At 41.4% G+C, this 17,698-nt stretch overlaps 1 protein-coding gene across 8 annotated transcripts in view; it reads left to right on the forward strand.

Moving 5' to 3' along the window:
- The window catches only part of pcdh19 (protocadherin 19), a 77,327-nt gene that overhangs the window by 35,401 nt on the left and 24,228 nt on the right, over positions 1–17,698 (forward strand). For 4 of the 8 annotated variants that reach the window (XM_084719548.1, XM_084719550.1, XM_084719544.1 and 1 more), the window contains exons 3-4: positions 4,534–4,591; positions 8,173–8,358. In XM_084719548.1, coding sequence (XP_084575674.1) covers positions 4,534–4,591; positions 8,173–8,358 — 244 coding nt within the window. Of the gene's footprint in view, positions 1–4,533; positions 4,593–8,172; positions 8,359–17,698 lie in introns of all 8 variants that reach the window. The other 4 variants (XM_084719549.1, XM_084719551.1, XM_084719545.1 and 1 more) reach the window with 1 other exon arrangement.

Genomic DNA, 17,698 nt, shown 5'->3' on the forward strand with positions numbered 1-17,698 from the left:
CTCTCTCTTTCTCCCCTATCTCTGTGACATCTGCTGAACTTGTCGGGTGTTTACTGGTGTAACAACTGGTGTCTCCACTCCCCTCACCCACCCCTCCTCTCCTCTCTGGTGCTCCCTATGCCCCCACACAATGAATACACTTGCATCCAGACTACAGAACCAATTGTCACGCTGGGAGGAAGGCAAATCAAATCTTACGGCAGCAACTAGGCGAGGAGATTGCTTTTCCTCTCAGTGGCAGAGAAGCAAGCCCATCGTCCCTGCGCCTCAGGTTTTACTGGAGAGAAAGGAGCAAAGGGGTGAAAAGGGGAAAGCTGCTGGAGCTGCAGCAGCTGGACCACAAGTCTCTCGGAGGTCAAGTCTCACCCATTTTCTTCCCATCTTTCCCCTCCGCTCTCTTTCCACTTCCCTCCCCACTCATCCTGACACTACCTATCAGTCAACCGGCGACACCGGGGGACTACATTCCTCCCTCCAGTCCTCCAGATGAAACGGAACAATAATTATGGGGATAGAGTGGCTCTGGCCGCCAAACTGGGGCCACTCAGATCACAACAACACATTGTCCAACCTGATTAAGGAGCCATTTGTGGCGTCCTCGCTGTAGTTAAGCAGTCCTCATCCTCTTGCCTGAAACTTGACCTCCCAGCAAGATCTATTGACATGTCCTCCAATTTGAGGTCGGTCAGAAATGTGGGGGCAGACATTACATTTCTTTACAGGAAGCCTGGGCTAATGCATCCGATTCTTCCTCAGAATAGGCGCTCTTTGAGTGACTCATCAATGCCCAAGGTCATGCCCTCACATGTTGGTTGTTTGTTTATTTCCGCTGACAATATGATAAATAGAGGAAAAGTGGTTATCGCCCCTGAAACATTTGATTAATGAGCAGCTGCAGTGTTGAGCTATTGAGGAAGGAACGGTGAAGCAAAAACACTGAATTTGCTGAAGACTGTGAAGAGCCTCCTTTGGTTTTACCTACTTCACACTTAAGAGAGCTCCATGTAAAAACCCTGAGAGAGAATCGCAGTGTGGAAAGTACAGTTCCATTTCTGGACTGGACTGCTTGAGAGCAGGGGCATACTGCCTTCCTCTTCAGGCCGTGCTCACACAGAACCTGCCATCCAAACCAATTACAGGCTGCAGCCAGAGTGACATTCGCAAGAAATTTTCTATCTTGTCTTTTAAATGAAGTTTTCCCCTTGTTACTCATGCCTTGCATTTTCATTAGTCTCTCGCTGGATGCGCAGCCACTGTAGAAGATGAGGCAGTTTAATTTGTGTTCACTGGGACCAAAGTGCAGCACAGCTGGAACACAAAACATATGCATATGCAGTATGTTTACTATAGCAAAGAAGCAGTATTGATCTGTAATAGTGAGCTATAAAAGCATTATACACTCAACAAGGATATAAGCACTTTTGTTTTTGTTGCCCTTTTTCATGAGTTGAAGTAAAAGGTCACACTAAAGGTTTATTTCTAGCCATTTTCCCCCAGATTTGTTCAAATCTGTTAGTGAGCATATCAGGTATGCCTTGGAGCAAAAACAAAAGTGTTGCATTTATATTTTTGTTGAGCGTACGACCATAAATCTTTAAAGAGAAAGTTATTATTCTATGATAAGACATCAGATAACATCTCTAAAATGTTGCATAATTTTAAAATTAATTCAATAATGTGTTAATCTTTAATTAATCTGAGTTGCAGTTTGTTGCCACTGCTGTTACCTTTGATATTTAATGGAGTCAAACTGAACATGAACAAAAGGAGTCAGGGGTAATACGAGAGAACAAACATGGTGCGCTCCAAATTAAGGGGCTAATAATAAAATGTTAATTAAATTCCATTTTATGAATTATCTTCTCTATAGTAATGAGTTAAAGTTTAATTAGGGGTAAATGGTAAAAAGGAGACGGAATGATGCTAACCTTCAGCACAAACACATTGCATCATGATGTAACAAACCCCCAGTCAGGGGCCTGCCCTCGCACTGTTGCTCCTTGTTATGCAGTTTTCCTGCAAAAATAATTAGTGCAGGAGGTGAGATGGCAAACAACAGCTTATCTTCTAATGACTGAAGGTAGACCTCTACACTATAGAGAATAATACACATCTGACATACGTACATAAAAATTCCTTAAAGTGCGTACACTCTTAGAAATACTGGTGCTAACTGGAACCATAAAGCTTGTTCCCATAGGAAAACCCTTTCTGGTTCCTGGTAGGATGTTTTATAAAGGTTCCACCTGGAAACCTTTCAAGGGCTTTTCATACTGACTTTAGCCTAGGGGTTGCTGGCCCTGCTCCGGAGCAGGGTTTGCCCCAGGTTTCAGGGTTATCTCCTGAAATAAACTGACTAAACCCAAGGCTAAAAGGTCCCAGTGTGAAAAAGAGGCGTACAAGATCAAACATTTTACAATGTTCACATCAGTTGCTGCACTTACAGACATTTAACCTGGAGCTAGTAGGAGTGTAGTGTCACTCATACAACCCTGAACTTGTGTATATGTGTGAAAGGGGACTAACTTGTTCCAAAGCTTAGCCCTGGGCTAAGGGTTAGTTTTAGGGTTAGAGGTTAGGGTTAGGGGTTAGAATGACTTCTCTACTGAGAACCCTTTAATATTCCAGGGGTTTTATCTAGATCCCATTAAGGGGTTCTACCGAGACCCCTTTCAGATCATGATAAAAAGGATCGTTGACAAATCCTTGATGAAAGAGGTCCTCAAGAATTTCAACAGTCCCTGAAGAAATCTCTTCCAAAAAGGGTTCTTTGGAAGAATAGGGTTCTTAATGGAACCTTTAGTCTTACAAAGAACCTTTGATGAATCCTTTCTTCAAGAAAGGTTCTTCAGAAGCAAATAGGTCTGTGTAGAACCTCACCCCTTCAGGAAGAACCCTTTTGGAACCCGTAGTTCTAAGAGTGTAGGAACTAAAGCTACAAGAAGCAGAATTAGTCAGATTATAATGCTGCAAAATATACATGTTGTCTTTGAAGGCATGAGAAAAATGCATCAATACCAAGAATCTAACAACAAGGACATGTATTTGGTAGCATTAACAAGCTCTTACATTTTTCATAGACTGCAAACAGGTCATGGGAGCTATTTGCCAGAGGTAAACAGCGCACACTGACTGCTGTGATCTGCCAGCATCACTTTTATTTATTCGTGTATTTATTTATTTCTTTCAAAAGAGATCCAAGAAGACTGGGACTACTGTCTGACATCTCCTCCGCTCCCCCCGTCCTCACTGCTCGCGCTCCGCGGCATTGTGGTTTCACTTCCACGCAGATGCCGAAAAAGTTCAAAATGTTCAGCCCCATTAACGTCTCATAAGGAGAGTGTTCACACAGTTGCACGCAGAGTTTTAATCCAAATCTGTTTGGTCACCATGTATGACAGCTGCGCGGGGCCGCCGCTGCCTCACCAGCAGGCTCGTGTCAAACGTGGAGCTCACTTGATAATCAGCAATTGTGCAACAGTGCCTGCATTAACCTTTCTTATCATAGGGGTGAGCGTTTTTTCAACAGGGCTTTGATTTTGATACAGGTACTGTAGACTTCCCTCGGAAGTCAGCCATTGACTCGCAGCTTTTATCAGGATACTGTATCTTCGCAGAGGAATTTTAAGTGAAGGCTCAGCTTTCTGTCTGCAGAAAACACCTGCATCTTATCAAACTTTGTCAAAAGGGTCGTATCCTGGCTTCTCGTGGGGCTGGGGAAGTCCTCTGAGAGGCTTTGATACCCTTTGGCCCTCTTGACATCTCACCTAGTGTGAGTAGATGCTCAGCAGATGCAGGAGGGGATACCTGCTCAGTGTACACTAACTCCTCCGTCCATGTGCTCTTACTTGTCAGACGCTCTCCTCGCTAAATAAACGTTGAAAAAAAAAAGAATGTAGGATGCCTTTGAACTGTGTTCTCTAATGTGGGTCAGAGATCTATCGTATGCATATTCTGAAAGCCTTTTCATCTGCAATTGCGGAGTTAAGATTCCCCTGGTACACTCTTAATTTCATCTACTTCTCTCGCAGTTATTTATTTAATATTTCTACATTAATGTCTTCTCAAACATGGTAAAAGTGAAGAGTTCAGAGAAGGAAAAAAGGGAAACTTTTCTTCTCCTCTCTGTCTGCGTGATCGTCTGTCCGCCCTAATGACTCCATTTTAAAGACAGTGGGCTGACCGGCAGCGGAGTGAGGGAGGGAGGGGAGGGTGGGAGCCAGGGATCGAGAGCAGGGAGGGTGAAGAGGAGAAGAGAGAGGCTGCGCTCACTGCAGTACTCTCCTCAGCTCTCAACTCCCAGTCAGCCTCTCTGTGTGTGTGCTTTGAAAGAGAATAGGATTCAGCCCTTTGAAAGCCGAGGCTGCTCACCGGGGCCTTTGTGTAAAATAACATTTCTACTGAAAGCCAATTACTGCTAACATTATTTTGGTTGCCTCCATTATTAAAAGTACCTCTCTCTGTTGCCCCCCGTCATCCCTCAACCACAACCCCCCACCCCCCCCACCCCCCAACCCCCTGCATCTGTTACAGACGGAGAACTACTCCATTGACTCCAGCTACGTGAACAGCAGAGCCCACCTCATTAAAAGGTATGTCTTGATTAGGAATTGTTACCAGCACCTCGTTACCATTGTTATCTGTAATTGTCTGATCTAATGAGTGCACAAGCTACCATTGCAAGTGTTTCCTGCATGTTTTTCATTCAGCATAATTACGAATGGGAGGATAAGATTTTGGGATAAATAGAATTACTCTGTAATGCGTTTAGTAAGACACTTGTTGAAAATGAGCCACAAACTCTCATACTTTCAGACTATTAGATTACACACTGAGCAGCAGAACCAGCGAGTAATGATTTTCATATTTACAGATAACCTTATTACTCTTCAGTAATTCGGCTCATTAGCAGCACATGTGGCTTGAATTGCATCAAGTTACGGCTTAAAACAACCACTCAACGATTAAATGATATTCAAGAGATTTCTCTGGTGTTTTTCTTCTGCTGTTTTTGAAGACGGCAGCATCATGAATAGTCAATAATGATGTTCTTTTTCTTGGTGATGAAAGAAAAGGATAAATGTTTTCATTGTGCTTTGTATTTCAGTCCACCTGAACCAGGATATTAGAGACTGTAGAGCAGGGATACTCAACCAGCTTTTGCAAAATGTCAAAAGGCCTGAGGCCAGCAACATTATTTATTAGGTGAAATGAGTAAAGGAATAACTCATCTGTCTTTGAAATCTTTATGTTCAAATTATCTGACTTATCGACTTAACCTGTTAATTAAATTAACTTGATGCAAGGATTTGCAGATAAATCTTACATATGATGTAGCACATGTTTTCCTAAAAGTTACAGCAACTAGCTAGCAACTGCTAGCAGGACACGCATGTCACCTTGAATAAATTTTTGATTTCTCTGCGTTTGAATATTGTCGGAAACATTCAGGATAATGTAAGTACACAACTCAACAAAATATATAACACACTGTGTGTCTAGATGATTTTGGAGGCACCTGCGGACAAAAAAGGTAGCATTTCCACCACCATAACCACAAAGTATAATAATGTCAACAATAAAATTATATAATTAAAATCTCCCCCCTGCTTCTTTTTAACTGGGTAATGTAGCCCTCACTGTAACTTTCCCTGGAAAATGTAAACAGCCTCTTTTCATTTGATTTCACTGAGAATCTGACCCGGTGGCAGCCATTAGGAATAACTCTATGGAAACAGCCAATCTTCTCACTAATAGTCTGGTTTGCTTATGTGTGTCATATAGAGACTTTGGTATTAAATTGAAACTGTTTCATAGTCTGTTAACAACTCATTTTAGCTTTAAGTATGATAGAAATATGTTAGTAGTGGTACCAAAAAGCACATTTACACTTTTATGCAGTACTTGAACATTAAAGTGGCCCTCCTATGACAAAACAATACATCAGTGGCACAAAGTCAGTTTGAGTTTTAGGCCTCGCATTAATGGGACCAGAATTAGCGTCATTTCTGTATAACCTTTGATCCCTTTTCAGCTAATAGTTGTCTTCTCCTGCTTAGCTCCCTGTCTGATCCTACTGGCTTGAAAGAACAGCCTTCTCTCTTATGAACAGCCCAATATATCCCATCATACAAAAGTGTGATATTTGTCCCTCCGTGGGAAAAACAGTGAAACAGTTATTTTCACTGTGAATTAGAAAATGGTTGGAGGACCACCTGGCAATGTATCAGGGGTCACACTTGGCCCACGGGCTGCAAGTTGAGCATCACTGCTGTAGGGACTGTGGGAATGCAGGGTTGGGGGTTGAGATCGGGGTCATATAATAATTCCCCTCCAGCTACAGAAGCTCACTCTGAAAACTACAATTCTCCCCTTTTTACCTGCAGCTATGGCACATTCCAGCCTTTCTTTTCGTTTGAGGCCCTTTTGAAAAGCCATTATGGCAATTTCCCCCCAAAAGATTCCCTGCATTAATGTAAACAAAGACCATTCAAGTGTGGGCCTCTGCAGCACACTACAAAGAAATCCCCTCAGGAGCCAGTGAGCCTATGGTCTGGGACAGGTGCAATTACAGTGATAACATCAGAGAGCCAGCATTACCTGCAGTCCTCTCTCCCAGGCTGGAGAGAGTGAGGCTGTGGGCTGGGGAATGCGGCTACCTTGTACTGTCCTTCGCTTCCTCCACCTTTCTTTTTGTTTACTCTCATTTTCTCCTCTATCTATTCTTTTCTTTTAACCTCCTTCTTTCCCTTATGTGAACTCATTCATATATTTTTTTCTCTCTCCTGTGAGAACACATGTTCATATATTCACCCCTATTTAGTGTTGTTTGTAAAGCAGAATTTGTTCCAGTGGGATGGAAATCAAATGAAGGGAAATCACGCTGTTACTGTGCAGCTGTTGATTGTGCCCCCCCAACACCCCACCCTCTTTATTGACTGTGAGCCCCAAACAAGACAGATGCTCAGTTTGTATGCTTCCAGCGTTTCCGACATCCATCTTCCTTCCAGGAATTCCTGATTACTGCAGTATTTGTTTGATTGTAGTGAGTGAGTGCCTCCTGTTTGTTCAATGCGATGTCCTTGAAGTCAGTGCATCCATCCAAAATGTCCCTGTCTGAAATCACCCCATAGCGACCATGCTATCTGTGAGGTTGAAAAATGTCCACTTAATCCAAAGAAAGCCTCTCAACAGATTTAAACGGCCTTCTTATTTCATGGTTACTGCAAGCACAGAGGCTTTGTTCTCTTTAAAAGTTTAGTATTTCAAGGAAGAGTTCAGATTTTTTTTAAAGTGGGGTTGTATAAGGTATTCATCTATAATCAGTAACCCTGTAACTACAGTAGATGGGGGTCGCCACACAACAGTTTACCTATATTTAGAATATTTCCACCTCTTTACCTTGCAAGACAACTCTTTTGATGGAAAACCACCTTAATTTAAACCAAATGTTGCTCTCTCTCTCTCTCTCTCTGGTTCAACTGTATTGGTGAAATCAGTGATTTTACATTGCAGAACACAGGAGTTGCTGGTCTACCGCTGCCTCGGTACGTTAATTTATTTATGTTAGCGTGTGACTTTGGTGAATCTGAACTAACCCTTTACAACACCAAAATCACAAAATAACACAAACGAACTAACAGATTGAGGAAGCATGATATCAGCAACTCCCGTGTTCTGCGAGGTAAAATTTCTGTTTTTCCCAGTGGATTCTGGCTGGTTTGGAGAGAGTGAAATTTTGCTTGTGTAATAGAGGTTTCCCACCTGAAAAGGCTGTCTGACAGCAAGACTAAGCGGCGAAAATATTCTAAATATAGCATACACTTAAATTGAAGTGAACTGAGCAGTACATTGTTAAGCTTCCTACACTGGTACTCCTGCTGCTTCACCCAACTGGCCACCATCTCCTATAGGTAATACACTGGGCACTATGAACAAGCCATACAACCTGATTTCAAAAAATTCAAACCAGCCAACAAAATCCTAATCCTCTATATAAATTCATGGAAATACACGTTAAAGGGCAAAGAATTCACAGAAAGGACATAAAAATGGCACGGGCAGGGAAAGATGGACAGCTCATCACAAACCATCAGAGACACAGAGACGGAGGAGTGTGTGCGAGAGCAGGAGACGTGACAGTTAATCAACATTTTCCCTCTCCTCCCTCCTGGCCCCCATGTAGCACATCGACATTCAAGGACCTGGAGGGGAACAGTCTGAAGGACAGCGGGCACGAGGAGAGCGACCAGACCGACAGTGAACATGATGTCCAGAGAGGACACTATGTTGACACGGCTGTCAATGACGTGCTGAACATGACCGTCCCCCCCAACGTGTGCCAGCTGCCAGACCAAGGTAAGAAAATCTCTGCTTGTACATGGGTGTGTGCGTTTAGAGGACTTCAGTGTGTTTTGCAGGTTCCAAGATAAGACCCGTCTGTTTTTATGCCACCAGAGCATCTTTTAAGGTGCATTATGCCCATTGCAGGCTTCAGATGTGGAAGTATGAATAACATCACAGTTTTTTTGTCTTTGATGTCCTGCTAGAGCGGCTAATGTGAGGGATCTCTGACAGCTAAGGCTACCCTTTGATACAGGCTTAGGCAACATTATTGACTGATAGTAGCCATGTCTGCTCTTCAAGTGGGGCCGACTTCAGATGTGCTTGAATGGCAGCAATTAGGCTCACAAAGGTAGAAGGTGGGAATCTACATATCTCCACGTGCCCTCATCCATTATTCAGTGGGATCATTTAGCAGGGAATTAATGTTGATGTTTCATTTCTGACTCACCGTTTAAAAAGACATCCACTTGCTTGGCAGAAGTCAGTGTAAGGGTCATGTTCATTCTTAACTACTGCCAGTCAGACAGAGGAGGAGCGCGGGTCAGTGAGACAGAGTGGAGAAAGCATGATAAAGCTGTCTGGAGCAGGCCAGGATGTTACTCCATGCACCTGAGGGTATTTACCGAGCTCAAAGGAAACACCGCATGCACAGGTGCAACAGCTCAGCAGAGCACGAGAGTCAGAGTGTGTGTGGAAATTGCAGACGTTTTAGGCATGACTCACATTAGCAATTTTTATTCCGAGCGAGGAGGAATCGCTGGACATTTTTATTTTAAAAGCACACACTCTTGAGGACAGCTCTTTGCAGATATCACTCGCTGTATCTGAACTTTACATTTGCACTGTGCTCCAATTTGGGAACTTGAGCCAAATTTAGTCCTTCTTCCCACAGCTAACGTCGACATAATTTTAGTTCCTTTTTACTAACACTGCCCTAGTAAGGCTGTCTACTTTCTCACTACTCCACTTTCTTCCTCCTCAGCTCACATATGGAAGAAATTTTAATGAGCAAGAGATAACGGGAAAGGGAATCTACTTAATAAAAATGCATAAAGGAATGAAGATTATGTGATTTTTTAGTTTAAATTATTTATCTATTTTTTATCTATCGGTGGACTGTGAAGTGTGTGGGTGTGGTGGAAGAAACAGTAATAGACGTGTGTAGGCTCTTCCTAGTCTGGTCCCTGGCATGTTTAAGTAACCACATGCTTCACTTGGAGCGATTTGGCTGTTGATGTTTGGCTGTTGTTTGACTGGGGAATAATAACGTTAGACAACCTACACTTTATGCTAATGAAGAATAAAGGCATACAAATATATCTGCCCTCATAACCAGCTGGATGTACTGTATATTGTAATGTCTCAGCTGATAGATACAGATACTCAGACACTCAACAAAAATATAAACATAACACTGATGTTTTCGCTCCCATTTTTCATTCAAGACTTTTTTCGATGCACACAAAAGGTTTATTTCTCTCAAATTTTGTTCACAAATTTGTTTGTGAGCACTTCTGCTTTGCCAAGATAAGACTCACTCAACCAATCATTCCTCATGCCTAAACCTAATCAACCAAACCAACAAAGGCAAAATAGGGCCGCAGGTACCAATTTCTTTGTGTCATGACCCGCCCTTTTCTGCTTCTGATTAGCTCCCACTCATTGCCTTCATTGGTTTTGGTTGGCTAGGTTTAGGCATTAGGAGTGACTGGTCAGGTTTAAGCTAACTGGTTCAAAACACTTTATGTTTTGAATCAGTTTCTGACCCAATCATTGAGCCGCATGACTCGTTTTAGAATCTGACCGAATTTTGGCTTCAGCTGCCATTGTTTTCCATGCAGTGGACAGGTTGTAGTGAGGATGATCTGCTCTCGAACAGCCATCGGACTGTCAGAAGAATGTCAGAAATTTTGGTTGGCTGTCTTCAGGCTCTCTCACAAATGGAGCAGAGCCACCGGCAAATTTCCCAGCGTCAGTGCTTTTTTTCTCACTTTCAAACAGAGCGTCTGCAGTTGCCATGGGATAGAAAATATGGACACTGTGGCAGGCTTACCTCCAATGCTCTCTGCAAAAAAATCGACAGGCCATGCTGTCCGCGTCTTCTAGGAAACCGACGAGTTTATATATACCACCGCCGCTTTTCATAGAAGATTCGGCACACAGGATGGCAACATGATCAAGGCAGCACATTCCTGCCTTGTTAAGCTATAAGTCTACTTTAGCATTACCGCTGGCAAACAAACTTCTACCTGCCTCGGAGCTTTCAAACAAGTCTTTATTGACGGTTGTCAATAGCAGAACGGTCTGCAGGGGTAGAGATGTGTGAACACTCAGGTCGTGGCTTGATGATCGGACTGTACAATCTGAGCACATGAATCATGAGCTTTACATCACAGACGACTGACTTGAACAGTAGGAGCTGGAATAAAATAACAACATCCCTAAAGTCATACAGCGTATGCTCAGCTTTAGAGTAAGAAAATCAGGGTAAGCCAATCAGAGGCAGAGAAGGGTGGGTCATGACTTTGCTGTGCTGGGGAAAAAAAAAAAAATTCAAGATAAATCTGCACATTTTAGAGTGACAAGTTTAAGATACATCTGTGCAATAATGCTGCTGTTTAATCAGCATTTCTATATGCCACTCCTGTCAGGTGGATGAGTTGTCTCAGCAAAGCAGAAATGTTACCGAGCACAGACTGTAACTTTGTAATAATTTGTCAACAAAATTTGAGAGAAATAAATCTCTTGTGTGCACAGAAGAAGTCATAGATCTGTTACTTCAGCTCATGAGAAATGTAAACCAAGTGTTGCCCTCATATTTTGTTGAGTATGGAAGTATGGTGAGAATCAACATGTGCAGGTAATGAACAATGAAAAGTGAATTTGCTGACTATTGGCTGCCAGCTGGAATTACTTCACAAACCGGGAAAATTCCTGCGCATTAAAAAATGCATGCTGACAGGTCTTCAAGTAGCGGGATCTCATTATGGGAGACAATTAGAAATGATGTATATTACAAGTGGGGAGAGCTCTCTGAGGCAGTTCTTTTTTCATTAACACCACCAATGATTGTATCTGTTTCAGCAAAATGGATGCATGCCTCCTGAATGTGTAATGCAGCAACACATTGCTGGTAAACAGAACAAGAGGCTATTTCACAGTGCTGTCCATTCTTTTGACCAGAACGAATAGATGATAACAAAGTATCTGTTTGGAATTACAATTAGATTGTTTGTTATTGGCTTTTTTTTTTTTTTTTTCTTCATCACACTCAGACACAGACTCACTTTTTGGCCGGCAATTTTCCTCAGTAAGGACTTAACAAAACGGCTCCACTGGAATCTTTCCTCCTTTTGTTTTGAGGGTCAGTCAGCAGCAGTGGTCACACCAGAGAGTAATGAGAGGCTGTTCATAATTATTAAATGAATTGACCAAAGATCCTTACACGTGCAGAAATGTAATGACTTAGCAAATGAAATCGTCCCTCTATTACCATCTCAACGGTCTAATTACATAGTTAAAGGGCATGGTGGGCTGACAGAGATGGGCAGATTCAGCATGACGCGCAGTTGAATCTGTCTCTGCTGTTGTATGAGGATTTTACATCATCAGGTCTTTTGTGTGTGTGGGTTCTCAGGAGAACACTAGCTTCCTCTTTTCCCTGCTTCATTTTCCTCTGTGCAAACTGACTAGAGTGCAAAGGCAGAAATAGAACAGTTGAGGTTTGTATAATATGAGAGCAGTGCAGTGGTTACAGTCATGTGATGGTGCGGTTTTTACTTTGAGCTCATCTGTCTTAATTGACAAAAATGGACACTATCTCCTAGTTCTATTGAGTGAAGAGAGGGAATTGTCAGAAAACAAATAGGCATGTTCACTAAACACCCCGCTGCTAAGATGTCTTCTGGGAGTAACTGTGTTGTACAGTGCGCCTCTCCTGCCAGCTAAAGCAGAAAACAAGTTGAGAGACTGCAATTGCCAAAGGACAACAACACACACAAGCCGAGGATAGAAGAGCCTTGTTTTTTCTCTGTTTTTATTGTTCTGTTTTCTTGTGTCGATAAGCGCCGAGAACAAAAGGAAACTGCAAGGGGGGAAGGAGGAAGGGTTAAACTCTCGGGCTTTTACAGTGCAAATGTTTACCGTTCCCAGTGTCATGTAAAGGTGCTATTTGCCCAGGAGACAAGCCATTACCTTTACACAAAGACCCTGCGTCCCTGTCATGGTGGGCTTTTATGTGGGAATGCATTTGTGTGACGAGATTCAGCTGCTTACTAAAGTCCCTTTTACACTGGTCAAAAAAAGCAACTAACACCTGGCTTTTGCCTCCAATGGGAAAAAGGTTCAGTCTGCATTCAGTCTCAGGTCAAATGACTCTGCAGTGGTCACTGGTAGTTTTTGGCTCCTGCGATGTAAACAGGACACCCAATTAGACAGCCTCTCCTTACCAGCAGAGGCAATGAAAGCTTGTCACCTGCATCTGTAACATCTGCAAATCTTCTGCTCCTTTTTAATGCAGATGTCTTTGCTTTTAAAGCTGCTTCAAAGAACTTTTGTATTTTTTTCTTAGTAGTATTTCCATCACAGTAACCCCAGAATATAACATCAAAATAAAATTATTTGAAGATAACTCACCTCCTGCTTTTTTTTTTAACTGGATATCATACTACTTACTGTAACTTTGTCTGGGAACATGTAAATGCAGGGTCATTTCACCTGATTTCATGGTGAGTCCAGTCCTCTGGAAGGCATTAAGAATAACTAGCCGCTCTTCTAGATGAATGGTCTTATTTGCCACTGTAGGTCATATAGAGGAATATATCTTAACCTGAAAATGTTTCACAACAAGTTTAAATCTCCTTGGAGTATCTGTAACTGATGACGAGCTAGTTTTTATTCAAACACTGTAAAACTGTGAGTAAGCCTCCTATAAATTCCTTACAACAAAAGTCCCCCATTATTTTGTTATGTAAAATGTTGTTCTTTTATTATTAGGAAATGCTGCATTTTCATTGTCAGTAACTTCTCTGCAGCAGAAAGTGAACATGAAACAGTAAAACAAAGCAGAAACCTGAAAGTACAAATGCCGCAAGAGAGAAACTTCAAACTGCAGAGATTCAGTTAGCAGCTACAAAACTGAACACAGAGACTTTTACAAGTATCTTTCTCTCAGGGCTTCTGCACGAACATGAGCTGAGTCTCAGCTTTCTGCACACATCAGCAATAAAAACAGAGAGGTAGATTAAGCAGGTTTAACTACATAAAAAAAAAAAAAAAAAAAACATATGAGCACTGATTTTGCTATAAAAACGGTATAACTAACCCAGCTCTGAATCACACTGGACTTTTTCTCCGCTATGTGTCATTTTAGAAGCTTGATATTCGGCTTGTGTCCATCTGAGTTATTCTTTTTCTTTTGTGGCTTCAACAACGCTACTCATTATCCCTGCCCCAGCCACCACCAAGGTAACTTTCAGCGAAGTGCTTGTGAAGAGATTTTCAACTTAAATCTGATGCCTCTTTGTTGAATCCCTGCCAAGAGTCTAAAGAGGCGTGTGTGCTCTTTTTGAAAACCTGACCTGAAATATCCTCACCCAGTGGATTAGATTAGGGAAGTATCTGAAGAACAAATTACATTAAATCTCTTAAAATCTATAAAGGACGGGCTATCTTTAACATGTAATGGCCCCCTCATATCTGCCAATAGGATAAAAATGGATGATATCGCTATAACTAAAAAACTGAGAAAGAAGCTATATAAAATGAATTCTTCTTTATCTTTATAGGCATGTCTGTGAAGTTAGGGGGGATTTGGTTGAAATGTGCGACATACTAGCTTTGGCTCTGCAGAACCATTAGTGTCAAGGGAGAAGCAAGGGAACAGACTCCGAGGGGGCTGGTGACAAAGAGAGCTAAATCTATTTTTTTCTCGACTTCCTTTGATTGTCATAGCTCACACTTTAATTCCCCCCGGATATGGATGAGCCATGGTTTTTAAGGATTAAGATTCATGTATTGTTAAATCGCCCGAGTTATCTCCGCGGGAGGGAAGGGGAGAGCATGATGTCGTCTTACAGTGTCCGATTTGTGGGTTTTAGAGGTTTGTTGTCTTGGTTTTAGAGTTATTACCAGGTCGATATGTAAATGTTCTTCAAAAATAAAAGCCCTTTCTCTTGGCTTATTAGACTCAAAGGGAGCTGAGACTGCTCAATTAGACAGAGCAGGGAACAGGCCTCTTTTATTTCTGACATATTCCTTGGCCTCCACCTCTGGAGAATATCTCTCATCTATCTGTTAGCCTCCCTATGGGTGTGTGCCTGAAGCTGGAGCCCAGGAATGGAAGCCCCCTCCGTGGGCTGCATACTTCTCCAAATTCCCTCCTTCCATCAGCGGATCCTCAGGGTTTCACTGTTCCTAATTGATTTCAGCCCCCCCCCCATCCTCTCTCCCTCCATATGTCTTTCTGTCTCCTTCCTCTGTTTCCATCTACCGACTGCAAACATCTCCAACCCACATCTTCCAACTTTGTGCCAGTCAAGCAGTTCCCTTCCCCTGTTGAATTAAAGAAAGAGTAAAAGCACCTCACATGTTTCTGCTGCAAACTTGCCCTAAATTCAACACGGGAACATTTCTAGTTTGCAGTTCTCTGATCTACTAACGAAAATGCTGACAGGTGTCAGAATCAGGAAGGCAACAGGAACAGGGCTGTGCTGACAACATGAGAGAGGGGGAGAGAAAGTGTGTGTGTGTGTGTGTGTGTGTGTGAGAGAGAGAGAGAGAGAGAGAGAGTGTGTGTGAGAGTGTGTGTGTGTGAGGGAGACAGAGATGGAGAGATGAGCTGAGAGTCTAGTAAGCAGTCTTAGCGAGGGAAAATAAAAAGAGCAAAAGAGGAAACAATCTCTCTGACAGGTAGGAGTGATTTTTTTCATTCTCTGTATCTCTCCAATGCCGTGAATGTGCCAGAGGATTTGACTGATTCTCAAACAACGTTTGATTGAATTAAGCATCAAAACTCTTCGGCTGGCAAGAACACGTGTTGCATTATGATGTCTTATGATTAGGTTAACATACAAACTCTATACCAGGACCATCCATTTTGATTTGGATTTGCCTAATCTAATGTGTAACCCATGGTGGAGGTAAAATGGCTGACAGTGACAAAGAGCTCAGTGCATATACAAGTATTAAGGAAGATAGAGTGCGCACACACACATGCACGCACACACACGCACGCTGCACGCTGAAACACACCAGAGAATGCTTGCAGGCAGGTGTGGTGAAGTCTGTAATGAACCACCAAGATGCAGATTTTGCCTCTGAGATGAAGAGACTTGAGGAAGTAGAAGGAAATAAAATGTCATTTCAAGCTGTGTCCATCTGTGCTCGTCTTTTTTATCGCGCTCACAGCGATGAGGGAAATTGTGCAGCTCGGTGAGGTCTCAGGCTCTATCTTAGTGAAATTACACCTCATGTAATAAAACAGAGCTGACCAGTAGTGATTTTGCACCTGGTAAAACAGACAACAGACCTCTATAACCTGAAGGCAAAATGTGTAACATTGGGGGATGTTAATGATTAATCATTAATCAATAAATCGCCATGAAGAATTAACTGATTAAAAATGTATTAAGCGATTATTAATTGATACTCTTGAAATGGCAGTAATTGAACCTCACTTTGCATTTTTTTTATTTTACGTTTTGTCTGGCAGAGCCATTTGCTGGATGTGGAAAATTCAACTTAAAATAAATGAAGGAAGGAAGGAGAAGAAGAAAAAATAGAAATTAGAAAAAAAAAGATTTTTTTTTACATCTTTTGGTTGTTAATGTTTTGTTGATTAATCGATTGTTAGGTTTTCAACTGTCGGTTAAGGAAAATGCACAAAATTTGCAACCCTCCCAGTCATGTTAAATCTATAAAAATATGTAATTTTACTCAACGTAACGGTGTGTTTCATTGTGTTTTCATGGCAGTCCATCAATCCTGCATGCAGTCCAGTTGGAGTGTTTGTTGCTCAGAATGGTCAACTTAAGTGGTGTATATAATGTAACCTAAGAACTAGTTTCTCATCAATATACTTCTTTACTAAAGTGGTTGAAAAGGGACATTTAACTTGTTTATATGTTTATGAAAGAAAAAAGTTGTACTCATAGACTCAAAATCCTAAAAATGGCAGATATTTAAATTTCCAAAACATAAAGATCAGTTGATCACCAACCGTGCATCTACACATCTGGTCTGGTTGTGAAATTTTAAGTTCTTCTGCTGTGTGTGGGCTCTGCAAAAAAAGTTCACAGTTCACTGTGTTTGGATAGGAAATCAAGGGAGCCATCTTAAACGGATCTTCACCACCTATTAAATAAAAATATTAATAAAATATTGCACCCTTTCCTTTAGACCAAGTCCCTCTGTGAAACTTTTAGCAGCTTCTATATGTTCCTGAACTTTTCTGTGTGTTAGACCTCCTAAAATCAACTTAAATTGAATCGTGTGTAATTCATTTCTGTTATTTGCATCCCAGTACCTCCAACATGGCTACACATAAGAACATAAAACCGAGAAAAAAAAGAAGAAAAAAAATAATTAAAAATTAAAAATAAATTAAAAATTAAAAATAAAAAGACACCATCTCAACTTAAAAAGAATAAAAAGAGGAGATCATATAATACTGTCCTGTCAGTATAAATGAACAGAAATAAAAGATTAAAACGAGAAAACTTAAAAATTTATATATTTATATTACATTAACAAGAAAATATTAGTTGATTCCACTAAATTCCTGTATGATTTTTTACAGTGTGATCACACACTACTTCACGTCATCAAAATCTGTCTTTAGTTGTTATTTTGACAGAGCCATAGTGGCAGAAATTACATACTGTGCATTTAAGTTGTAGATATGATTTTTTCTCCCTCCCTGTGTGAAAGAAGCTGGTTTCTGCACCAACCACACAGCTTTTATGTCTCTTCTAAATTAAAAACATTGGCTCATGGCCTCTTGGTAGAGTTTGTTTGCAGTGCTTGCATATAAGCAAACCAACAAATCCTTAAAAAAAAAAAAAAATCATCCACGAGCCCATCCCTTTAGTTCTTTAGCTAATTCCAAGAATAAGTTAAGAGATGTGAAGAAGGACTTAAACGAACTTGACATGTTTTGATTCTCTGTTAAGTTTTTACGAGCACTGCCTCGAGCTGCTCTTCACGAGCGCAGACACAAACAATAGATGCCTACAGAAGGTCGTCTTCTCCTCCATGCAGCCCAGACTGAAAACATATAGTAATGTTGTAACACTATAATGACATCCCCTGAACCCTCATTCTGCCAAAGCTCTCCTGAATATACCCAGTGTAT

Source organism: Lutjanus erythropterus, chromosome 5 (genome assembly GCF_056507025.1).
Source record: "Lutjanus erythropterus isolate fLutEry1 chromosome 5, fLutEry1.hap2, whole genome shotgun sequence".
Classification (NCBI taxonomy): Eukaryota; Metazoa; Chordata; class Actinopteri; order Lutjaniformes; family Lutjanidae; genus Lutjanus; species Lutjanus erythropterus.